Raw genomic sequence first — 26,626 nt, 5'->3', positions numbered from 1 at the left:
GCAACAATTAGTTTTTGGTTTAGATTTAAAATTTAAAGCGAATTCCGAATGTTGATTTTATGAACAATTTTCGAGTTGGCAACTGCAGTGCAGGCTTTGTTATGCAAATAATTGTCAACACCTTTTGAGGGTTTTGCAAATTTCATTTCGCTATGTTGGCCAACGGGGCGTGACGCGGGGCGTGGTCATTGTGTGTGTGTGCGCCCTTGCCACTCTACCTCTCACTCTCTGTGTGTGTGTGTGTGTGGGTGTGAAAGTGTATTTTGTGCCAGGCACAAATGTTGCCAATTATTTACACACACACACAGACTCTAGCACACACACACCCACACCAACACACATAGAAAATGCAGCTTGGCGTTTACACAATGTCGCTGGCAACGAACCGCGCGGCATATCACAAAATCGCCAGCACCACCAACAACACCCGCAGTAGCAGCAGCAGCAGCAACACCGTGAACCGCAAACGTGCCCAAAAAGGCGTGGCACGTACCAAATGCGAACGGACGCGCTTCATGCCCCATTGAAAAGAGAAAGAATTGGGTGTGCGAGGGTGTTGTGGACGGGGGGAGGAGGGACGCTCTGTGTGAGGTGTGCAACGGCTTACCGGCCATATTTGCGGCTAATTGGCTTTAAGTAGTGCTGATTACATTGCCCACGGTTCCGATGATGTTTCGCGTTTGCTGCTAGCCATTGTTACTGCTGTTGTTGTCGTTGTTGTTGCTGTTGCCTGTCGCTTGTTATAAAGTGTACCCACTGAAAATGTCCAAGAGAAATTGAGGGTATATTAAGGCTGTGCAAATATTTATATTCATAAGTGGCGTAGTCAGGCCGAATAAGATTGGAGTCTATATATTTAAATTGGGCGCGGGCCAGAGCAGGAAGCGAATGCTGACTCAGTGTTTGCTGCTTGGCGATAAAGGTATTAAAAGTTCATAATGATAAGCGGGGAAGAAGCAATCAGGCGGCTTTTTTAAATGTTTCTCAAAGAGTCTTTACGAATTAAGACATAAATTTGTACTATCGGAAAGTCATGTATGTCAATGTAGGAAAAGTTGACTTTATTTTGAATATTGTTTATTATAAAGATAATCTTTTTTAGCTTTAGTCAGAGCTTCAGCTCGTTTGAGGTAAAGTTTACTCCACATTTTGTATAAAAAGTTTAGTTAAATAATAGAAACTTGTTTTACTATTGCTTTCTATATCTATGTATATACTCTTTACTAGAATCAGAGGCTATATGTAGCCATTTGCTCTTTCGCGTCGTTGATCTCTATCATCAGCTAGAGAAAGACAGAGAAGAATGTAGTGGATCTTTCTGTTTATAAATATATATGTGTGTCTATGATTAAATATTTAAATTGAAGAAGAAGATGAAGAGCACTCCACTAGACGTCCGATCGGAAGGAGTTCAGCTGACCGACTGAAGTGGCGCTGCAACAGGTTCGTCTTTATATGGGTGCGACTCTCTCAACTGAAAGACGAGCTCGTTGAGTCTTAGTTTGTGTATGCAAGCATTGAGTGGAAAATTTGAGTATGCTTGTGGTTTACAACATTTATTCATATACTACGACTTCCTTCTCTCTCTCTCTCTCTCTCACTCTCACTCTCTCTTTATTTCTTTCTCTCTCTGTTAATCGCAGTTATTCACTCTTATCGCATGTTAAATTCAATTCTCCATTACTTCCTTCTCTCTGTCTCTCTCTCTCTTTCTCTCATTGCATAGCCTCACAATTTATAGAAATTTCCCTCTCATTCAAATATCACCCAACTGTTCTATATAGGGCATCTACAAGTCCTGCACTCTGTCAGGCTCTGGCTATTGCCCTTATCGATGTCGATGGCCGTTCAAGTGGGCGCAGCGCGCGTTTTCAATTACTAAATACTAATTAGCCGGCAATGCAAGTCGCGTCGGCAATACATTTTTGTTAAGTTATTAAAACCGCAGCGCGAAACGCGTCTCTCTCTTTCTCTCTCTCTCTCTCTCTGTGGTTGTGGGTGTTTGTGTGTGTGGGTGTGTCCTTTTGCTGTGCATAAATTAAGGCCATTAATTTGTGCTTAACACTGGTTTATCTGTCATCGTCTGCTTTAACTATAACGCGCATGCATACGCATGGCGAAAGTTGGGCTCAGCCCTAGCTGGACGAATAATACTTGACTGCCTTTGCCCTTTGCACACTCACTCGCTCGCTCTCTCTCTCTCTCTCTCTCTCTCTCCCTCTCTTTTCTTCGTTGCTTGGGCTGCATCAACCTGTGCCACACTGACCACAACAACAACGATGTTAACGCCATTTGCTCTGCATTTAAATGTTGCACATTAATTAAAATGTATACACAAAAGCTTTTAGCTTAAGTAAGCGTCCAGCCACAGCCCCAGACATCGGCTATATACTCAGCTCTCTCTCTATCTCGCTCTATATATTAATATATATATTTAAACTTATATATATGTTTTATATCTGTTGTGCACAATAGGCGAGAGGCATGCATAGGTTGCAAATTATGAGCCTGGCATGCGCTGTAATTAAGTTATCATAATGCAGACGCATTCTTTAAATACTCTGCCCGAATAGGTATGCGTGTTAGAGATGTGAGGATGTCTTATGAATGTCACTCTTTTCGCTTCTTCTGTTTTCTTCTTTTTTTCATATATGTGGGTGTGGGAGAAACTTTGGAATTATTTCTCATAGTGTCGCTCTTTACTTTTGGCTCTTCTGGACTGGGTTTGTCTTATGCTTAACTTTTCCTTCATCAGTCTACTATTTTCTCTCTGTATTTAAGGGGTATTAAATAGTCGAGCATCTCTTATTTATTCTTTGTTTTCACATATATTTCATTGTGTAATCTGTGGCACAAATGCAGTAATTGCTGCATTTACTTTGGGCATCTCTCTCTCTCTCTCACTCTCCCTCTCTCTGTGTAACTCAACCTCTATCTCTTTTGGTATCTCTCACTATCTTTTTCTGTTGTCTATCTCTCTCCTCTCGCTCTCTCACTCTGACATTCCTGTTGCTCACTTTGTTCAGGTATTCACCCTACTTCCACCTACGTTTGGTTAGTCAACAAGCGCTTATAAATTTGTTATGCGCCCTTTTCAAAAGTCTAGACGCAATGTGGCGAAAAACATGAATTTCGTGAAAATTTAAAAACAACACCAAGCAAATAACACCAAAACGAAGGACTCTATCTCCCTCTCTCTCTCTCTCACTCGCGACTAAGACTAAGACTTGGACTTGGACTTGACATTTGCATACTTATTAAAAAGATGAGCAGCCGGTGTTGAGTTTGGCGCTAGGAATTATGTATTTAAATAAGCCTTGCATAAATATATGTAGATAGACAGAGAGAGAGAGAGAGAGAGGGAGAGATAGAGACCCTATATAAGGGACATTCTGTTGTGCCTCATTGTGTGTGTGTGACTAGCATGTTTAATGTGCTAGTGTGTGTGTGTTGTGTGTTTGTATGTGGCTAGGCAAACAGACGAATAAACAAATAAACAAATACAGCAGCGGCAACCTTTTTCAGGTCCTTTTGATTAGATTATCTGCTACCACCTGGACGAACCGTCGAGCGCACATCAAAGCTTCAGCGCTCGTGCGGTTTACATGCGACCTACAATCCGAACCCTTTTCAACACCTCAAATTAGTGCACTTTGTAGTTTCGATTTCACTTCCTGGCACAAGCGAAAAAAAAATGAGAATGGCAAGGGAAGAGGCTAATGTCCTTAAGCCTGAATGCTTAACCTTATTCTTAGACAGTTTGATCACGTTTCTGGTCACAGCGATTGAGGATTTAGCTGAGGTACAGTGGGAGCGGGTATTATAAATTGGTCATGAAATATGTGAGGCTTCTTTTAGGCAGATTTTGATAAGGTATTTGGGAGCCGCAATAAGAATTAAGTTGATATAGGTTTTGGGTTCGCTTTATTGTTTATCTTTAGCAGGAGTTAATTGCTGAAAGTGTTGATTGTTTGACTTAAACTTTAACTAAGCTTTCAAGCTTATCAATAAGAATTAAATTTAAGAAAATATAGTTAAGATTTGCCTTTTCAAATTGAAGAAAAGTTTAATGCATATACACTTAAAATTATCTTTGATATAGCCAAGAGAATCATCTGTAAAATATGCCTAAGATGCGATAATAACTTTATCTATATAATAGTAAATACTTTCCAAAGAGTATTTCATATTCGACCTTTAACAATTGCTGTCGCTTTTTCTTTTATTTACGCAATGATTTGCTTCGTTGAATTAATAAATTACATATACGCACTGTCCATTTATAAGGTGACAGTATGCAAACTTAAACGCTTTGTAACTGCTTTAAGGATCGAATATCCTTTTCGGCTTGACCCTAAATGTTGAGTGTGCTTTAATATCGCTGACAGCGCTTAAACCGATTTGCGCAAACACTTTCGGGCAATAGGCGCCATAAACTATGCATTAGCTGCCGTGAACATGCTCAAAATACCAAAATACCAGCAAAAATACCAACAGCAGCTAAACTCCTGCGGCTCCTCCTGCTGCTCGGCGTGGCCGTCCTTCTGTCATTATATGCATTGGCAATGTCTTTACGCAGCTGGCGTTGTTGTTGTTGTTGCTATTGCTGTTGTTGTTGTTTTTGCTGTCCTGCGTGCGGTTTTTGGGCTCCTTTGTCTTTGGCTCTTTATCTGAGCACAATGACGCGGCGTATGAGTAATGAGTGTAAATCGTCTGCGCTTCAGCTGCCCCTCGCTCTACATCGCACTCTCTATCTATCTCTATCTCTGTCCCTGTCTCTCTCCCTCTCGCCAGCGTGTCTTTCCTTTTTGCAAGCATTCGCGCATTTTCATTGTTTCTCCATCAGTTGGCTGGCCTTTAGCTACATGGCAAATATTACGTATACGCAACGCGTAGCATTCAGTGGCAGACACGCCTGCCCTTTATACCACTCACACTTTATCTCTCTCTCTCTTACTCGTTCTCCCCTCTTTTTTCTATATATGTATAATAAAGTGTTTGCGACTTTTTCATTGCTCACGTACGATTTTCATGACTGACTTCTTATGCTAAGGTTTGCATTTAGCTTTAGCTTTAGGTTTCAGGTCATCCCAAAAACGTGTTTGTGTGTGTGTGTTGCCCAGCAAGTGCTTTATTTCATTAAGTTCAGCTTCGCTGCCCTGATCTGCCACTAAAAATCTTTTCGCTCAACTTTTGCGCTTAATATCCCGTTGTGTGTTTGATGCGGTTTTGTGGCTCTTTTTATAGTTTCTTTCATTTCAGCTTCAAACGTCGTCTTCAATTTGCTTATAAAAAGGATGCCGCCGTTTTAGTTAGGTTTTTTTTTTTTTTTTTTTTTTTTTTGTTTGCTTGGCTTTCCATTGTTGTTTCTCTTAGCATATTTATGTATTTATGAGGCCAGATATAGCTTAGACGTATACTATATAAATATGTTGTGTATACATTAAATAGGCACGCCCTGCATTCTAAGCGTGTTGTGATACCCTGTTGCTGTTTCTAATGGAAATGTTGGAGTGTGGGAGTGTTGGGAACAGATGTGATTGTGTGGGTAGGGGAGAAACATATAAGAATGGGGAGCTATAATGAATATATATTGCATTTATAATCTCGAATTGCTAGATTGACAGTAAGTTAAATATGATAGATATTAGGTAGATATTTTATATCGATATTATGTAGATATTTTATATAATTTTTCGAAATATATTCAACAATCACATCATAGTCATATACATACTTTAAACATCTATCTATTCATTCGACCTCACATTTCATATTGCTTCTATATTCAAATATCTAGCGTATCTGCAGCTTCTACTCCTCTGCGATTCACAAGGCCAGTTTCTTGTGTTTTTCTTTAGTGCTCACTGGGGCAGACATTCCAGCGCCGTCTGCATATAGAGCACACAAGAATTTTGCTTTTTGGGTAAGGAGCCGGCTCTAGCTACAATTTTCGAATAGCAATAATATTTTTAGCCCCAAAATATTTGCAGCAAGGCGCGCGCTCCAAGCTTCACGTCTCTCTGCCTCGTTAAGTGTCTCTATAGATATCTATATATATATATTTGTAGGTAGGCCCAGTCTGTGGCATTTTATTTTTATGCGGGCGTCATAAATTCCTATTAATTCGAAATGGAAAATTTTGTAAAATGTAAAAATTCCCCTCAGTTATATGCATGGAATTTATTTGATTAATATTTAATTTGGAAATGCTTTGCATTGATGCGGTGAACACACACCAAAGGTGCGGTCCAGGTGTGCAGCGAGTATTTTAATAACAAATAAGTCGTAACATTTTTTCACTCTCATCGAGCTAATGAAATTCTATGAATGAAATAGAGATGGCTGGCAGGCAGGACGAGGAGTGGGGTGGACCAAGAATCCGGCCGGGCAAACAACACACAAATATAACAAGAGGGCCCACTCAAAGTTAGCTTTTGGGCTGTTGTTGTCCGTCCGTGTGTTTCCGGGCTGCCAAAAACGATTAAGATTGCTATAAATTCTAATTACCAGAGAATTACGAGTTGGAAAATTACATTTTATTATATGATAAAAGTTAAGCTTCAACTGGACGACGATAATGTATACTGAAATAGATTTACATGCGTATTCCCAAGCGCAAAAGAGCGAACCACAAACTCCACTTAATCATGTGTCCGCCGTCGACGACGACTGCCAGTGAACCAACCCAACCCCCCAACCACCCAACCACACAGCCACCCGCTTTTCAACTGTATTTAAGTGTCAGAAGTGCAATTTATTTTTATGTTGTGTTGCGTTGCCTTGCCAAAAACAAAAAAAGTTGAAGAAGAAGCAGCAGCAGCAATAGAATATATAAAAATCCAGCAGAGCCAGAGCCAGAGCCACAACAACAATACAAGGCATAAGCAAAGGTTAGTTGTGGGTGGTGGTGCTGCTGCTTTGGCTGTTAGTTTGTGGTGCTTCGGTCAGCAGCTGTGGCAATAAAAATCCAACTGAATCTCGAGTCGCTCTCTCTTTCTCTATCTCTGTCTCGCTGCGCACTGCATGAAATGTGTTGATATATGTGAGAGATGAGCCAGACGGGCTCGACTACGTAGAAGAAAATAATACAAAAATAACAAAAACAAAAGCAAAACTTAACAATTTCGTTTTGGGGTAGACACATTCTAATTGTACATGATTATCTAGCAATTTACCAGTAATTGCGTGCTACTGCAAATCAGTTTCAACTATGTTTATGACTCTTACGATTGCTCCCAGCTGCAATAAGTTGAACTTGAATTGGTTTAGTTTGCAGTGGCGTTTGCCGAAAAAACTCTTATGATTGCTTCATGCAAGTTATTTGAATGGTTTAGATATATGTTTAATATATTGATTTGAGTTGATAGCATTAAAGCTGACTTACAAGACTAATTGCTAATGCTATTGATCAGCCAAAGCTTATGAAGCATACAACATGTTTGATGGGAACAGTTGTATAGACTCATTATATATGCTAGACAAGTCTAACTTCGTATTTGCTCGGGTGCCTTACTCTCCGGTTGGATTAACTAACAATAGTCACAGCATAACGCCGAGCGCTCGCCTGAGTTGCTTCTATATATCTATACGATATAGATGAGAGAGTAAACTCTTTAATACGCAAAATAAATGTATGGCAAACGTCATATTTGCTCAGTTCCCAGAACTGCTCACAAGTATTACTATAGTTATATGCTTGCTTCTGTGTGGGCTCTGCTTTATGATCTAATCAATGTACCCTGCGTTATACTCTACACTCTCAACTCTCAGCTCTGCACTCTACACTCTACACTCTACACTCTACACTCTACACTCTACACTCTACACTCTACACTCTACACTCTACACTCTACACTCTACACTCTACACTCTACACTCTGCACTCTGCACTCTACACTCTGCACTCTGCACTCTACACTCTCAACCCTCAGGACTAAACTCTACACTCTCAGCTCTACACTCTCAGCTCTACACTCTACACTCTACACTCTACACTCTACACTCTACACTCTACACTCTACACTCTGCACTCTGCACTCTACACTCTCAACCCTCAGGACTAAACTCTACACTCTCAGCTCTACACTCTACACTCTACACTCTACACTCTACACTCTACACTCTACACTCTACACTCTACACTCTACACTCTACACTCTACACTCTACACTCTACACTCTACACTCTACACTCTACACTCTACACTCTACACTCTACACTCTACACTCTACACTCTACACTCTACACTCTACACTCTACACTCTACACTCTACACTCTACACTCTGCACTCTGCACTCTACACTCTATTCTCTACTCTCTACATTCTACACTCAACACTCTATATACTCTGTCGTTTACTCTACTCTACACTATATAATCTCTACTCTACATTTTATACTCTCTCTATATACTCTATGCTCAACCTTTCCTCAATGCTTCCATATACTGCCGGCAGCATAGAGTCAAAGTCACTGATCAATCAAGTGTTAGCCACATGCTGACAGCCAATCAATTAACTTCAATCCACACAACATGTTCAGTCGGTGGCCAAAACATGTGTCACCCTGTGCGCGGCAGCGTGTATGCAACATAAGCGCAACAAAGTCGCATTTAAGCCACAACAACAGCAACAACAAGCAACATGCAAAATTAATCGATGCACCGGCAAAGTCAAATCGATATGAACTAAGCTTAAAATAACAATTCACATTTATTATAAATCCACACACACACACCCAAACATACAAACACACATACAAACACACAGCAGAACTTAACTAATTGCAATATAATTTATTTATTTAGTAATTAAGTTGCATGTTGCAAAAGTTGTGCAGCAGCAGCATTTGCAAATGCCAAAAAACTAACTGCAACAATTTTCAAGTCACGTTTCGAGCAACTAATTTGTAAATTTTGCTCGGGCTACGTACGAGCGTCAGTTAGGGGCAGGTGGGGCAACGATTACCTGTGGCTGATAATCCTACGTGTGTGTGTCTGTGTGTGTGTGTGTGTATGTGTATGCAATATGTCAAAGTTGAAGGCAAGAGACGGCAGTAGCTGGCTGACATGTGGCACGTGCGCGGTTTTGATGCCACATTCATACGTACAGTAGTCATTGCCAGCAGCGACAGCTAAGACCCATCAAAACGCGACAGCCAGCCAGCGAGCGAGCGAGCGAGCGGTACAGGTGCAAGTTTGATGATAGTTTTGTCAACTTAAGTTGCCCCATAATGAAGTTGCCCCAAGTAGCTGCTGTGTGGCACGTGCCACATAGCCTAACCTAGTGAATATATTCCTTGATCCGCCCTCTCTTACTCCCCCCATTCCATTATATCTCTCTAAGTGGCGCACATTTCCAATTGAATGTTGCATGTCACACACACGCTGCATATTTCATCAAAATGCAATTGTTTCAATTTAGGTTTCGCCACACTCGATGCCACTTGCAACAGCGAGAAGCAGCAGCAGCAGCAGCAGCAGCATTGGCCGCATCATCCATTGTTGACCCTTTTTGTGTCTTGAACTTTGCGCGCTTGGCCAGCCAACCCAAGTGGGCATATATCTTTTGCACTCACTGTGTGTGTGTGTGCGTGTGTGTCCTCTGTGTCTGTGGCGCCACTTCTAACGAAATAACTATGCGACGTTTATTATTTTCGGCATTTTCTTTTACTGTGTTTTTTTTTTTTTTTTTTTAATAATTCTTTTGTGCGCTTTTCATTTGGCGCATTTTATTTGCACAGCTCGTCGAGTGCTGCATATGTTTGCATAAAATTCCATAGAGTGTGCAGTATTTTTGACAGTATTTCTTGTTATTTATTTATGGGCTGAACGTGAATGCATTGAAAATTTAATTCAATGAAAAATGCTCGGCAAAAATTCATTCACTATGTTTAAGGCGTATTATTTACGCTCATTAGAAGCTAAATGGTTATTTTTTAAATTTATATGATAGTATTTTTATAGGCTTTTTAATATATACATATATTTTCATATATATGTTTGTTCGGTGCTTTTTAAGTTTGCAAATCTGAACCTTCTCATTCCAACATTTTCATTATTTTAAAAGCATATCGTTTACGCTCATTATTTCTTAAATAGTTTTTTGTCTGGTATTTTGTGTATTATGTAAATAATAACCACCTTGATGATGTCTCCAGCATATCTAATTTTTTTTTTCATACTAAAAATTAATTAAACAACTTATATACTTTTTTTTTGGTTTTCTTTTTTTTACATTTTTGGAATACACGCGCAGTCAACTGCCTTATATACATTAATATATATAGAGATAAAGGTAGAGATACAGTGAAATAAGTGATGGGGGAGGGGGCTTGACAGCGGAACCATTTTGGGGTGGCTAGTTGATGTGGGGAGTTCGCGACAACAGACTGTCAAAGCAAAACTTAATAACATACGTGGGGCTCAGAGTATGTAAGCGGCTTTCACCAGCGATCCCTGTTTGCTCATCGAGTCCTTGTGCATCTGGTATTGGAGATTGTGCGGCGGCAGGCCGAGCAGTTTACGCAGCTTGTAGCCAATCTCCATGACGGCTGTCTCGTTGTGCCCGTTGGCGGTCCAAATTGCTGCAGCAGCAAAGTAAAAAGGGTTTATGGGAGGTGGGAGTGGGTGGGAGGAGTGGTTGAAAAACCTGATGGCTGGCAAAGCTCTGGGCCCAACATTCTGTCTACTTACAGATTTTGTTGCTCTTGCTGCGCAAGTTGATGACAGCGCCACAGATTTCCTCGGTATGCTGAACAGCCTCACCAATCAGTATTAACAGCTGCAACAAGCTTCATCGATTAGAGCCGGTCAGAGCTGGTCAGCTGACAGACAAGCTGCCAATGGGCAACTTACCACGTCCAGCCATAGCTTGTCCAGCTCCAATTTGCTGCAGCGCCCGATGCTGATGACCCAACGACCGCCATCGTTGTTCGTCTCATCCTCCCACATGGGTCTGTGTCAGAGCCAAAATTGAAAACTATTGTCAAATCTATCACATTATGGACTTATGGTAGTTGGTATGAAATAAGCGTGTATGATATAAGGATCTTCTCTAGAAGTACTTCACACACATATAAATGACCTACCATTGACGCACTTAGCTCTTCATAGTTAATTGAAAGCAGATTTACGCCCGATTGAGTTGTCTCTTAATGCATGTACTTACGGTTCAAGCATGAGCTCTTGAATATGTTTAAATATAGATGTCAGATAATGTCTATGAGAGGTTGAGTCGGTAATGACCGACTGGGAAATACCCTGAGTGGGTGAGGTATCTATATTAGAGAACTGTATTTTCTAAATTTATATTGTATTAATACAATAGAATCCCAAAAATTCGAAATGGCAAGGGGATCAGTTTTTTTTCGATTTACACGGAAATTCAAATTATATATAGGAATTATCGAATTTTTTCGATTTATCGGGATATGAATTATCGAGACTCGACTGTATTAAAACATCTATTGGTTGTTTTCGATGACAAATAAGTCTGTCATGTTATCGATAGTTTAATCAAATTTCTCAAATCTAGCTCTAAAAATCTATGTGGACAGACAAAATGTCGAAATGGGTTTGATATGGTAGTTGATATTGATTATGAAGCATGTATGCGTATAAGGTTTAACACTTATAGAGCTTATAGGCACTTTAAATTCAGTTTACATAATAAACTCAATGTAGATCTCTAACCCCCGTTATCTTCTACCCACACTTACTGTATGCCCTTTTTAAACAGCGAATAATCGCTGCCAATCTTGAGCTCCGAAGGCGGCTTTATATGATTGTATAGACTCCAGAAATCTTCGACCATATCGAAGCTAGTTATCTCATTTTGCATATCCTCCCAGCTCTTGCTGCGATCATTCTCCAAATACCACAATGTCCAGGTGTGCTCAAGTGGATGCTTAAAAGGTAAATGGACCAGCTGCTGCTGCTGCTGTTGCTGCTGCTGTTGTTGCTGCTGCTGCTGCTGTGGTAGTTGTTGTTGTGTCGCCTTATTTAATTCGCCATCTGAGTAGGATTTGAGGTCCTGACTGGAACTGGATATCGCGTCGGCCTGCACCTCAGTATCGCTGTCCAGCATATTAAAACTGTTCTGTTTGGCCAGAAGCATTCTCCTGAAATCTGCTTAAACTGAATTGCGATAAACATGTGCAAACGTATTTTTGTGTATATACATACATGAACTGGTAAATATATATATAAATTGATATAAATATATATATTGCTATGTATATATATATACTGTTAAAATCTGCTACGTATTTAAAATTTTTAACGCGTCTTCTGTAATACTTTTTGCGAAATGGACGATATTTTAATTTCAGCTCGCGTCTTATTACTTTTTTAAGACACACTACATGAAAACTGCCTGCGTTCACTAATACACAACTAACACTATAATACTCTATACTGACAGCAGGCGCACAGCTCAGTTGGGTGGACCGAATGTACACTGAGAGAAACGAACTGTGAGTCTTATAGAAAATGTTATGGGCCAAAAGTTTTTTCATGTTTTTTATTTAATACAGTAACTTTCGATTGCCGCATACTTTCTCTCAGTGTACTTTTGACATATACACTCATAGAAATGGCAGTTCATAATAAGTTAGCCATTCAACATCTTTAAGCACTCATCGCTGTAATTCAACACTAAACATTTTATTCCCTTATGAGTAGCAATTTTGCCTTTGCTGCTGTCGCCACTTGTTTTGCCTTGTTGTTTTTTTTTTTTTTTTCGGTTACATTGCGATAAGATTGCTGTCGCTGTCGCGCCTTATGCCTTCCACATTCATATATAAAGCGTTAATTTTATGGCACAGAAAAATGGCGAAAACACTTTGCTAAGTTCATGTCCCCAGACGAACCAATTTATGCACTCACACATCGACCTGCTGTATCGCAGGGCATTATACCCTCGAAATTTGTAGGGGGTTAATGGATATGTTGTGTAAATGTTGGGAGATTTATTGTATGAAAAAGTTTTATTTTTTTATTCTTATATATGATATATTTGCATTATATTTGATTATTAATCTGATTTTTACACAATTTAGAATTTATTTTGTGTTTAATTTATTATTTTGTTCTAAATCTGTTATTATACTGATAATGTTATTAATATATTTGGTATATTAGAGCTACTATTAGTCTGTTATAAATTATGAATTATTATTTTAATTCTTCAAACATATTAAGTTACATCAATTATCAGCTCTAGATATGTATATATATCATGTTTAGATTTAAAAACAATCGTTCAATTCATAACATTTATACTAATTTTTTAAATATTTTTTTTTATAAATATCTCATATAAAGCTTGAGCTTTACCCACTCTTTAATATCTCTTTAATCTATATCATTTCTGTTTACCAAAATTTCCTTTTGCCTTTAAGTCGTAAGCCTAAGGCTGTTTTTTATTAGCTGCTATAAAATTGACAAAAATAAAGCCGTCCTGGCAGCAACAAAAGACCCAAGCTAATAGTGCTGCATATGTCACAGGCCATAAATATTGAGGGAGCTATAAAAGTGTAATATAATTTATCAATAATTTTGCTAAGGAGATCAATAATTGCTACAGCTGAGGCTGAAACTTTAGAGACATAGAGACATGAATCTAATAGGGAAGCGATTTATTTATGAAATATGTTTTTTTAGGAACAATAATTGATTCTTGATTGCTCTGCTTACTTGACTTGACTTGCATAAGAGAGCTGAACAGCTTTTTCTTCAAGCAATAACTTTTTTCGATTAGTATATAAAGAATAAAGTTATATATATATAGTAATATTACAGTGATATACATATATATATACGATATATTATTGGATAAACATTCCGTCAAACATCAGCAAAGTACATAAAGAAAGTAAGAGATACTACAAGAGCTGCTCACATATTAAAACTCGTTAAGCACTGTTCACTTAAGCACAATCTGTATCTACTTTTCTTTATTGTTAAATTTCACTTAATAGGTTTTCAGGGTGACCATGCGATTTCACAATTACTTGAGCCTTTTGTTCACAGTGAAGTGTCTTTCCAATCGGCGGGCTTCCTGTGATCGATCGAATTGAGTATGTCTGTTCATTAACTTGAATAAAAACAGTGAAAAAGTATGAGAACCTCAATCTCATGGGATTTTTATTCGTTTTTTTTTTTTTTTTTTTTTTTAAATACACTGCATTTACGTTAAAATTTTATTGCCTGCGTTTATATTGAGCCTGGTGGGCATTGGAATTGGAATTGGCTACGATTTAAAACTGAGTGCATCAGCATCTGTCTCTATCTCTCTGGTGGTTCACTCAGCTGTGGTTTCCGTAACACATTTAATGCCATTGTTTGGGTATTGGTGGTTCACTGGCCAGCGTTGCCAGCGATATGCAAGAGATATGCACAATGCACAGAAGGTTTACGATTCCTGCCACTCATCGACAGGATGCGGGATGCGAACGCATCATTTGGCTTGCCTCGCAGCATTTTGCTGCAGGCATAAGACAGAGAGACAGACAAACAGACAACCAGACAGGCACTTGTAGCAATGGACAGCTGGACAGAACACACACAAAAAAGAAGAAGAAAATTAAAATAAAAAGAGCAAGTGAAAGAGAACGAAACAAAAGAAATGAGTCTATCTGCGCGCAGAGTTCGCGTGATATGAAATACTTTCGCGGTTTCTTTGGCTGGGGCAAGCACGAGCGCAGCGTACAAAGCAATTTGGCATCTGAAAAGCTGATGCCATTAAGAAAATAAAGTAAATACTCGCTATGTGTGAAACAACGAACGGATCTTGTATTTAAAGGCACAATTGTAATTGCAAGCCACAGCGGGAATAATGTGAGTGAATCGAAGGATGGGGTAGATGGATGTGAGGGAGAGCAGAAGATTGATTAGATGTTGGTATGCTATGTGATGATATTGTATATATTTACATTTATGTATTGATGCTTAGCTATTGGGCTATTTCATATGGTGCTTATGCATAGAAAGGGCTTTAAGCATGTTGAAGTTCTTATGGAATAGACATACTATGGACTAAGACAATCTGAAAAGGTGTTGAAATGAACTCTTCCAAAAGGTAATCCACTGTTAGATAAAGATTAGCTGAGTTCAAACTGACAACAGAGTATGTCATAGTTAGGTGAACTCGAAACTCGACTGCAACCCAACAAACGACTTGCTGAAGGCAGAACACAATATGGTAGAACGTAGTCAAAACGCTTTCTAAGGGCAGAGTACTCTTACTTTAAGCCTTACCATACGCAGTCAAAACATAATGAAAGCCTCTATCAAAGCAGCGTATGTCTAGTCTAACGAACTCTGTTCCCTGCTTGATTTATTTTTTTATTTATTTTTTTTTTTTTAACATTTTGGCCACGCAGTTGCAAACGTCAATTGTCTGTTTGTTGCACTATCAGCGATTTACGGCTCATTTGCGTTTTAAACATGTGTAAATAAGTTAAGACGAGGCGTGTGCCCCACTCTCTCTCTCTCTCTCTCTCTTACTCCCTCACTCTATCCCTCTCTCTCTCTCTCTCTCTCACTGTATGACCCGTCAAACCACGCGCACGTCATGCTCGCTTCATGGACAGGATATATGAGCTGACTGCCGGCAGGCTGTGGACCTGACAGCAAATGCGGCGTCGACTCATCGTTTTTAACACAGCAATGATTTATGAAATTTTCAAAAAGTAAAAAAAAAAAAAAAAAAAAACAACAACAACAACAACAAGTAATGAAAATGCCAAACTGTTGCACTCATTCGCGCATATTTAATGTGCATAAATATTTTCACATATGTAAATTTTAATACACATACATACACGATGTAAAATATGTCAGTGGCGCCTTATTAAGCGCTCATTACTCATGCCACCCACACACACATATATAAGTTTGTATATATATTAATGCTACCTATATGCATACCGATTTAAGTGCCCAGTTAGCACCACCCAAGCAGCCACCCACAGAGTATGGTCATCCGGGCTGTCTCTGTGGTCATGCAGTTGCAGTGCATGAATATGATGCCAGAGCCGCATTGTTGTGGCCAAATGTGGAAGTTATCTGTGGGAGGAGCCTAGGCAGCGCGGCCTCTATTAATAAATCACTTGTGTAACCAAAGAGAAATGATAATGATTTACTTTATTAAAAATGAAATGTACAGAAAATATTTGTACGAAATTCTTCGTTCAAATTGCAAGTTAATTAAATTGTATTAATTATATTAAAATGAAATAAATATATATATATTGAGAGAGAGAGAGCTAGAGCCATGCCAGTGGCTCTAAGACTGTAGCCAACTGACTGCCAAACTGCGAGCTGCAAGCAAAGTTACATTTAGTAGATGTACGAGATTGGAGTTGAACCGTTCTAGTATATACCTTACATATCCTTCTGCGTGTATTTTTGTGTGACTGCATTATTCTATAGACACGTTCTCGTTCAGACAAGGCTTCTGACTAATCTGCACTGCAGCTCTATATATGTATATTTATGTATATAAAGAGTTATAGAGAGCAGCTCTTGCAGCTCTTATAGAGACCACCATTAGCTTACCCACATAATGCTCTCAACTCATGAATACGGCCAGAAATACAAAGTGAAAGACGAATAAAAATAAAAAATAATAATAATAATTATAATAAATAACTAAACACAATTAACTAATTCTAGTAAATGCTTCAAGCCTTCAAAATAAGCAGGAATGTGTACAAAGCATTATTTAGCCAGCTCCGTTCGACTAGTTGCTTAGATTATTAACTGCATATATAGATAAATATATTTTATATATTTTTTTATCATCTTCTCAACTCAATAGAGAAAATATTCTCTACAAATAAACGACTTACTTAATAGCAAGCTTTGACTCTCTGTTAGCTCATATTGAGAGTAAAGCGCAGTTCTTAAAATTTTATTGAATTTATTTTTCTTATTTTTTTTTTGTTTTTTTTTTTTTGCGCCAAGCCAATTCTTGTTTGTTTGTCTTTCCCTGTGGGGGAAAGCGGCGTCCCACTTCCCGGCCATTGAATTCGCATTCACACTTTGCTTATTTATTTATTGCTGCATTTGCATTGTTATGCACGCCAAAGCAGACAAAAATAAATAGAAAGTAAAACAAAGAAAACCAAAAACAACAACAACAACAACAAAAATAATACACAGAGCGCAATAAATTTAAAATCTAATTACGCGCACCATTTAATATCGAAACGTTGGCGGCGGCAGCGGAAACGGATGTGGATGTGTGGAAGTGGAAGGGGAAGGGGAAGTGGAAATCGCTGCAAGGCAATGGAATTGAAGCGAACGTGAGGCAAATAAATGTAAAGGAAAAGTAAAAAAAAAAAAAAAAAAAGAAAAACCTTTGCTAAAATGGCCAACAGAGTGAAAATACCACAAAACATATAAATAGATGAGGCGCGACCGACACATTTCTGCCCAGGCACCAAAATCTAATTACAAATTTTTGATAAGCTCAAAGTGAAAGAAGAAGAAGAGGAGAGTAGGAGTAGCAGCAGTAGCAGCAGTGGCACAACAGGAGGCTACGCCTAAGATACATTTCTGAATAGTTTTTGCCGTAGGACCGTCAAAATATTTTTGCTTGGGGAAATTTAATAAAATTGCTTGTGGTTGAGCTTTTGACTTGTGGCCTGAAGTTCGTTTATTTCTGGCTAGGACATCAGTTTCGCTTTGTTGCATGTAATTTATATAGCCAAGGGAGTGGCCCCCACTCCCCTCTCTCCCGCTCAAACCACACTGAACCCACAGAATGGTCAACATTGCTCAACTTGTGAAAAATACATTATGGTTAAAGCATTTAATTGCACACACACAACTTTTTGGGTTATGTGAATCTGTGTGTGTGGGTGTGTGTGTATGGGTATGTGTGAATGTGTGTGTGTGTATCAGAAATTTAAGCAAAGATTTCAGCACACACAAACACACACTCACGCAATTTTCTGTTTTGGGGTTTTAGGCAAATAATTTTTTTTTTTTTTTTTTTTTTTTTTTTTTTTTTTTTTTTGAACTCTTGAACAAAACGCAATTAAAACTAATAAGTAATACGGCTTTAGCTGAAGGGGACATTTGTCAAGCCAGGCCCAATGACCTGCTGCCTTCTGCCGATGCCGCTGCCGCTGCTGCTACTGCTGTTTCTTCTATTTCTATATAGGCGCTTCTTCAGCTTCTGCTTCTGCTAGGCATATAATAAAATTATGCTTCATTTATATGCAGGTTGCGTCATTTGACTGATGCCTACTAATGACTTCCTAACAATTTTTAATATCTATGCAAATGAACGTAAATTGCTGGACTGCTTCACGCCGTCTCCCTGCCAAATTAAAGTCCCACACCCTCCCCCCTCCGCAGACTTGGTTAACCGTTTAGCCGGCGCTAACCACCAAACACGGCGGCTAAGGAACAGCAACAACAACAATAACAACAACTACAAGAAGTCAAGGCAAAGTGATGGCGACTGTAGCTCTCTAGCCCCGCTTCGAACGGCTCTCAGGCGTTTAATTAAATGACATTATGGCCATTTCGCTGTCGAGTGGGGACTGGGATGCCCCATGGCCTGTGCCCTGTGCCCATAGCCTTGAGTAGGCTGTGAAAAATGCTGCAACAACAAACAACAACTTGGCTACACTACAGCACCCGCCGGACTTGGCCTGGTCAACAGACACTCACACACACACACACAGCGTAGAGTGGAGTAGAGAGAGAAAAAATGCCTAAAGTGTACTCTGGGAGCTGTATTTCAATTGTTGTTCTTGCGTCTAGCGTCTGGTGTTCGCTCATCATGATGTTTTATGCCACTTCTTCCGCTTCGTTTTTTATGGCCAACAACATTGTCAAACTGTGTGTCTAGGCTTAGCACCTCAACAACAATTCCACAAAGTTCACATTCCATAAATTTTGAGTGCGATCTATGTGGGGAGTACTTAAGAATTTTTCTGTTTGTATATATGATTTCATTGGGCACAATTAGCGAGATTTAGAAAAGGGGGAAACTGAGCTGAGAAGCAGAGTTTTGATAGCCTAAAAATAATATTTGTAGATGCTCTAAAAAATATAATTTAAGTATATATTTATTTCGATTTCTTGATGCACGCAGTGTTACCAAACTTTTTGTTATTCATATATATGCATTAATTATATAACTAGAATAATAACAAACAATGGTCTTGAGAAGATTTCTCTAGATTATCTCTTAGCTTAAATTTATTAGCTCTCTATAGAGATTCAATGAGATTTAAAGCTTTCGCTGAACACCTAATTCAATGTATATATAATTGCAGCAGGCAAAGATGAAGAGAGAGAGAGAGAGAGCAACTTGAATTTCAGATATGCCGCGTTATGAATATTTGCAATGCAAATAATCAGTTTCATGTTGCTAATGCGAGCAAAGAGATGGATGAGGTGCAAGCGAGCAAGAGAAATTAAATTATTAGTTATGCAATTTGGATGCACAAAAAAAATAAAATAAAGAGAGAGAGAGAGAGAGAGAGAGAGGGAAGAGATTTTTAATTGCACGAACATGAAATAAAGTATTTAAAAATTAAAACTAGAAAATGTTGTGGCTCGGAAACGCATTTAATTAAATGTGTAATTTAATGTTTTTTTAAACAGGAAAATACTAAATGCAATTATGAAACACACACATAAAATAGGATATATTTAATCAGTAAATGCCGAGGTCGTAGTTAATTTGAATTTTATTCGAGTGTAAAACTTAAGTCAGCTCCCAGCTTAACTGTAGCAAATGTGCCAAAGTCTGGGCAGCATGTGCATTGTGCCTGATTCTCGTTCTGCTCCTTTTTATTAGAAATGTTAATACCCGTTTCCGTTTTTGCCTTTGCCTTTGGATAAAGAACTTAGCTGCTGGTATTAAGAAAGTTTTTGCATTTGTAAGAATCTTGCGAACTTTAAAATGTAATCAAGGCAAACTGCAACTCGACTCAAACTTAAATTGCAGCAAATTGCAACGGCACAGGATGACGACATCAACTGCTGCTCGCCCGCCTGCCTGCCTGCCTGCCTGATGACCCGGCCCATTTGACAGTTGTCCTTCTTTGCGCCAACTGGCGCACTTGGCTGGCGATTGCAGCCGGCGAGATGCCCAATGCTAACGTGCTAAAAACTGAGGCCAAAATGTGAATCTGTCAATATCGCGACATGGCCTGCATTCAAATATATTACATTTATTTGCCCCAAAGCGCCAGCTGCTGTTTGTCGTTCAGCATATACAAAAATAAATATATATAAAAACAAGTAAGAAAGCTCCAGTCGAGACTGCTCGACTAGGAGATACCCTGAACCCTCCAAGCTGATATTCAAATCATTCTGCACTTCTTTTATGCACATATACATACACATGCATCCACACGCACGCATAAGCCTGCGCTCTGCTAACTGCGCAGTAAGCAGCGACTGCGCTTGGGCTGCGCTGCAGTGTGGGCAATATTATGAGAATTTATTTGTTAAATAATTTCTTTTGTAGACATAGAGCGTAATCATATGGTAAATATGTGTGTATATTCCAAAGCCCAAGTCTCTAGTATTTGAAATACGCTTTTTACAAAAGTGAGGGTGAGGGGGTGAATTTAAGGGTGGGGGGTAAATTTTAACAAAAACCAAAATTGTATAAATTGCATATAAGCATACATTAAAAATTTGGAGACTCTAGCAATAAGGGTGTAGAAGATATAATTTTATAACTGGTTTTCGTTAAGGTTTTTTATCGATAAAAAAAAGATCGGGATGAGTTATCGATTTTTAATGATAAACTTGATATGCGCGCTGTAATTACGGACATTTTAAAAAAAATTTGAAGTCTCTAGCTCTTATATCTTCTGAAATCGACGCGTTCATACATACGGACGGACGGACGGACGGACGGACGGACGGACGGACGGACGGACGGACGGACGGACGGACGGACGGACAGACAGACGGACAGGGCCAAATCAACTCAGCTCGTCGCCCTGATCAAGAATATATATACTTTGTGGGGTCTGCCACGCCTCCTTCTGCCTGTTACATACTTTTAACAAAACCATTATACCCTGATTTCCCATTTTCAATGGGTTCAGGGTATAAAAAAAAAAAAAAAAAAATCAACAACAAGTCATACAAATAATGACTGTAATAATAGTAATACAAGTACATTGCACAAATTTTTTAATTAATTGAGCTGTTCCGAAAAACGTATTAATAATATAAGCTGTCTGAAAATGTGGCGGAAAAAGAGCGGAAAATCTGTTTGAAAACCTTAAAGATTAAAAAGCTTAAAGATTAAATTGAAATCAATCATATATGCTATAAGTCGACCTTTAAAAATAATCCAGTTTCAACAACTCTTAAGCCACTAAACTTCTCAGCGCCTGCCTATTTAATTATTTTTTTAAAGACCAACATAATTTGTTTTTTTTTTTTTTTTTTTTTATGTTTTCCCAATAAGCTCTCAAATTAAAAATTTCTATTTGCAGACTTGCCAAATATTTTTCATAATTCCCCGACGAATTTCCAGCGAAATTGTAACTTGGCAGCTCATTGGCAATTTGCAGCAGCTGAAATGAGCAAAAGCAAGTGGCATCGTTTGTCTGATTAAAATGCTCATTTATGCATATTTATTTAAATGAAAATGCTCTTAATTTAACTTGTGCTCCTTTATTTAAATATGAATTAATAATTTAAAATGCTGCGCAGCATATTTAATATTTGCATGTAGAGAGAGAGAGAGAGAGAGAGAGAGATGGGGAGAGAAGTTTACATTTGGTTGTAATCTTAGTTGAATGTACGGGATTATAATATTTATTTAATGACTGCTATTAACTGACTTTTTTTTATTTTAATATTTGTTATAATAATTACCAGGCGAAATTCGCATTTACGTACGGGTCAAAAATTTCTCTAGTCTTGCTTTACCGTTGATGAGGGCCGCTGCTCATACACACATGTGCCATTTGGTTGGTGGCTTAAAACTTCAAATGCAAACAAAATTTTTGGCTCAACATAAGCGGCTTACAATGTTAACAAACACTAGCACAGACACATACACACATACACACATATAGGAGAGATAGCAGTATGAGAGATAGTTACATGCACATAACATCTGGAGTTAGCGAAACACTGTCTAAAAATATTTTCGGCTATATATATTTTTTTGTCGGTTACCACCTGCAGTTTAACACAAATGTTTGCATTGGGGAAAACATACAATTCTACTCTCACATACACACACATAAGTATATATGTGTTTGTTATATATAGCAACTCATAAATATAATGCCAAGTTTTTGCATATAAATTCACAAATGTTTATGTGCAAAGCTTTCAAATCCCTTGGGAGCTTTATCTAGATTTTAGCTAGACAACTGAAATAAATATTTTCAATTTTTAGTTAGCTTATTTTTTGGCAATTATTTGAAAGTTTTTGTTCGTAATGATTATTAACCCATTCCCGTTTACATCCCACATTTATTATAACAAATCATACAACACTTCTATAATAATGTTCACTATATATAGCTATGTATACATAATAGTTTGTATAGGATAATATGTTATAAACTCAATTGGAATAGTCTTCCATGTGTAAGGAATTGATCATTTCTCTCTTCACATACGTATAGCAGCTTCTACTTACGATTTACCCATACTAATACGAACGATCAATAGAAACTAGCTTAAAACTTTCCCCTACCGCGACTGCTCGACTAGGCGATATCTTGAACCCTCCTACATACACATGCATCCATCTTGAGGGGTCAATGACCTTGAGGAGTCAATGACCTTGAAGGGTCAATGACCTTGACGGGTTAATGACCTTGAGGGGTCAATGACCTTGAGGGGTCAATGACCTTGAGGGGTCAATGACCTTGATGGGTCAATGACCTTGACGGGTCAATGACCTTGAGGGTTCAATGACCTTGAGGCGTCAATGACCTTGAGGGGTCAATGACCTTGAAGGGTCAATGACCTTGAAGGGTCAATGACCTTGAAGGGTCAATGACCTTGAAGGGTCAATGACCTTGAAGGGTCAATGACCTTGAAGGGTCAATGACCTTGAAGGGTCAATGACCTTAAAGGGTCAATGACCTTGCGGGGTCAATGACCTTGAAGGGTCAATGACCTTGCGGGGTCAATGACCTTGATGGGTCAATGACCTTGAGGGGCCAATAACCTTGAGGGCCAATGAAACTAGCTTAAAACTTTCCCCTACCGCGACTGCTCGACTAGGAGATATCTTGAACCCTCCTACATACACATGCATCCATCTTGAGGGGTCAATGACCTTGAGGAGTCAATGACCTTGAGGAGTCAATGACCTTGAAGGGTCAATGACCTTGACGGGTTAATGACCTTGAGGGGTCAATGACCTTGAGGGGTCAATGACCTTGATGGGTCAATGACCTTGACGGGTCAATGACCTTGAGGGTTCAATGACCTTGAGGGTTCAATGACCTTGAGGCGTCAATGACCTTGAGGGGTCAATGACCTTGAAGGGTCAATGACCTTGAAGGGTCAATGACCTTGAAGGGTCAATGACCTTAAAGGGTCAATGACCTTGCGGGGTCAATGACCTTGAAGGGTCAATGACCTTGCGGGGTCAATGACCTTGATGGGTCAATGACCTTGAGGGGCCAATAACCTTGAGGGCCAATGAAACTAGCTTAAAACTTTCCCCTACCGCGACTGCTCGACTAGGAGATATCTTGAACCCTCCTACATACACATGCATCCATCTTGAGGGGTCAATGACCTTGAGGAGTCAATGACCTTGAGGAGTCAATGACCTTGAAGGGTCAATGACCTTGACGGGTTAATGACCTTGAGGGGTCAATGACCTTGAGGGGTCAATGACCTTGAGGGGTCAATGACCTTGATGGGTCAATGACCTTGAGGGGTCAATGACCTTGAGGGTTCAATGACCTTGAGGCGTCAATGACCTTGAGGCGTCAATGACCTTGAGGGGTCAATGACCTTGAAGGGTCAATGACCTTGAAGGGTCAATGACCTTGAAGGGTCAATGACCTTGAAGGGTCAATGACCTTGAAGGGTCAATGACCTTGCGGGGTCAATGACCTTGAAGGGTCAATGGCCTTGCGGGGTCAATGACCTTGATGGGTCAATGACCTTGAGGGGCCAATAACCTTGAGGGCCAATGACAGGGTATTTTTCGATATGCCACGCCCCTAAAGAGGCGTAACAATTACTACCACTAGAAACTCAACTATCCAAATTTTAAGCTTCTAGCTCTTATACTTAAAATTTCAAGTCTCTAGCTTCAGAACTTCCTGATTGAGACTAGAGATTTACTTCGGTGTATTAGAAACTCTTCTTCATTTTTATGGCCAAACATCTCTTTATAAATCCCCTTTCAAAAACCCCATCACCTGTTTAGCTCAGCTTTAAGTTGAAAACTTCAAGATTTTGTGTCCGGTTTTTGGCAACTTTTGTCTAGCAACGCCTGCAAGTTTGTTTTCATGCCACAAATCAAATGGTAGTGGGTGGTGGCTGGGTGGCTTTGGAATGGCGCAGCGTCAAGGTTGCCCCCCAGGGGCATTTTTAGCATTGACAACTTGGCACTTTTAAATAAATTTTCGATTATCGCGAGCGCCCATTAAGGCAATAAAAATGTAATAAATTTTCAATCTGCGTCCGACACGCCCAACGCCCACCTAGTAGACGCACGGTGAAGCTAGGTGTGGGCATGGGAGGGGGCGTGGTCGTGCCATGGCGCCTCCAGTGATAAGTTTGATCAAATTTACTAAATCGATGATAATATTGAATGGACTTTTGCCAGAACTTCACGGGACTCCCTGGCAGCCACAACTTACCTTCACTTCTATTACTGCTTCGGGCCTGTGGCGTTGTTTAGTTTACTTTGCAAAGGGGGCTTGGAGCGGGGGGTGGGCTAGGCCGAACTGGGCTGGGCACTGAGGGGCTGGCTGCAATAATAACACAGCACGCATACGCCGTGTTGTCCAGAGCATGCAATTGTCTTTGGTTTCGATTACAATCGTTTGTTGTTTGTTGTTGTTGCTGCTGTTGTTGTTGTTGCTGCGGCTCTTGTTGTGTGCGTGGAAGTTCGATTTCAATTTTCATACTCGATTACCTTCTGCTTCTGGCCTATAGCAGCAGAGCAGAGGGCCGCTGCGGCTGCTTTTTGATGCCGATTCTGATTCAGTTACTGCAGGCATACGGATTTTTTTTTTGTATTTTCATTTTTTTCTGCTATTGCTGGTGCTGGTTCTGTTTTTTTTTTTTTTTTTTCTGTGCCGCGCCAAACTTTTGCTCCGTGAAACGCAAACATTTTATTAAAAAACTTTTGTTTCACTTGGGCTGCAGTCGGAGGCGGATGATATCGAATCCTGTTCCCCTCACCCGGACTCTGGGGCGACGGCCTTCGGGCGAAAGTTTACACATAGAAATATGATTTTACATTTGCTTTTAATTTTAACTCTTGCAATCATTTTATTTTTCGTTTTTGTTTTTGGCTCTGGCTCTGGCCTACCTTGTCGGCTGTGCGTTGCGGTCATAGTCCACAAAACACGCAGTGCGCACTTTGCGCAAACATAATAATAAAAATAACTTTATTTTTCTTAGAGAACGGCTGCTATAGGATGGGAAGGGGTTCCTCTTCTTATTCCTTTTTTTTTTTTTTTTTTTTTTTTACTGCCAAACAATAACCATAAATGTCGGAGCGCATAAAATGCCAGACTCGTAATTGATTGTTACAGGCGGCCAGAAAAAAGGAATTTAATAAAAAGTTGAGAAAGTTACACGCGGTGCGAAAAATATTTATGTGCACTTTTCCATCTCAAAGCTCACTCTCGCGCATAGCTGGCGAAATATTAGAAAAATTGACTAAACGCAAACATCAAGCAAAAAGGAAACGAGTTGAATCTTAAGAGATTCAACTTTAAATGAACAATTGCTGTTTGTTGAAATTGAATAGTTGATTCATCTAAGAAAAGTAGAGAGAGAAAAGAGAGAGAGAGTGAGAAGTTATATATATATATATTAACAGAGAGAGAGAGAGAGAGAGGGAGAGAATAAAGTTAGAGCATATTTCGGTTAAGGTAAGTTACGTCTTCATTCTGAAATGAAAATAAGAGGAGAGAGAGCGTGAGAGAGAGAAAATACAGAAATACTGAAATGTAAATTATTTGCACTTTCTAAATTTTTACATCTTACCAAAAATTTGACTCCCATCAATTTATTCATCAGAGAAATTTCCCTTTAAAATTCTCAATATATTTTCTATCTAATTACTCAGAAATTTAGATTGTTTTTTCCAGCTTGTAGCATGCCTAAATTCTGGATTCCTTAGTTAATTTCTATGGAAATATTTATTGAAATTTTAGAGGTGAATAGAATGAAATTCTTAAAAAAAAAAAAAACAAAAAAACAAAAAGAAAAAGCAGTGAACATTATTTTCAACGAAAATTAATTTTATTTGCGTTAGAACTTGGAAAAATTTGTTTAAAATATTAAATATACTAAAATTTAAAATATTAATTGAACAGACTTAGCTTAAATATACTACAATTTAAAATATAAATTGAACAGACTTAGCTTAAAAACATTTGCTTTAAGATTTGATTTTATATA

The 26,626-nt window shown here is 38.9% G+C and overlaps 2 protein-coding genes across 6 annotated transcripts in view; one reads left to right on the top strand and one right to left on the bottom strand.

Moving 5' to 3' along the window:
- Positions 1–26,626, top strand: part of LOC108614272 (ras-related and estrogen-regulated growth inhibitor) — a 144,004-nt gene that overhangs the window by 72,636 nt on the left and 44,742 nt on the right. The gene's annotated exons all lie outside the window — the stretch shown is intronic.
- Positions 10,201–12,482, bottom strand: eIF4E4 (eukaryotic translation initiation factor 4E4). 3 transcript variants are annotated; one of them, XM_018005618.2, is made up of 5 exons: positions 12,188–12,482; positions 11,722–12,139; positions 10,859–10,958; positions 10,697–10,784; positions 10,201–10,587 (listed from the first exon to the last, which is right to left on the bottom strand). In XM_018005618.2, the coding sequence occupies exons 2-5, from the start codon at positions 12,117–12,119 to the stop codon at positions 10,427–10,429; spliced, it is 747 nt and encodes a 248-aa protein (XP_017861107.1). In that variant the 5' UTR covers positions 12,120–12,139; positions 12,188–12,482; the 3' UTR covers positions 10,201–10,426. The 3 variants fall into 3 exon arrangements, with proteins under 3 accessions (XP_017861107.1, XP_089323780.1, XP_017861110.1); XM_089467654.1 differs by having other exon boundaries at positions 11,722–12,133; XM_018005621.2 differs by having other exon boundaries at positions 11,722–12,130; positions 12,188–12,480.

The sequence above is a fragment of the Drosophila arizonae genome, chromosome 4 (genome assembly GCF_054131065.1).
Source record: "Drosophila arizonae isolate 15081-1271.41 chromosome 4, UAZ_ARI_1.0, whole genome shotgun sequence".
In the NCBI taxonomy this organism is placed as follows: Eukaryota; Metazoa; Arthropoda; class Insecta; order Diptera; family Drosophilidae; genus Drosophila; species Drosophila arizonae.
The sequence above is the reverse complement of the archived record's forward strand: the minus strand, read 5'-3'. Positions and strand labels throughout refer to the sequence as shown.

Bases quoted from the DNA above. Each gene is read 5' to 3' on its own strand.
- eIF4E4 (XM_018005618.2), bottom strand. From the start codon at position 12,119: ATGCTTCTGGCCAAACAGAACAGTTTTAATATGCTGGACAGCGATACT. The intron at 10,785-10,858 runs GTAAGTTGCCCA...AGCTTGTTGCAG, and splicing joins ACAAGCTATGGCTGGACGTG to CTGTTAATACTGATTGGTGA. The intron at 10,588-10,696 runs GTAAGTAGACAG...TTGCTGCTGCAG, and splicing joins CAGCAAGAGCAACAAAATCT to CAATTTGGACCGCCAACGGG.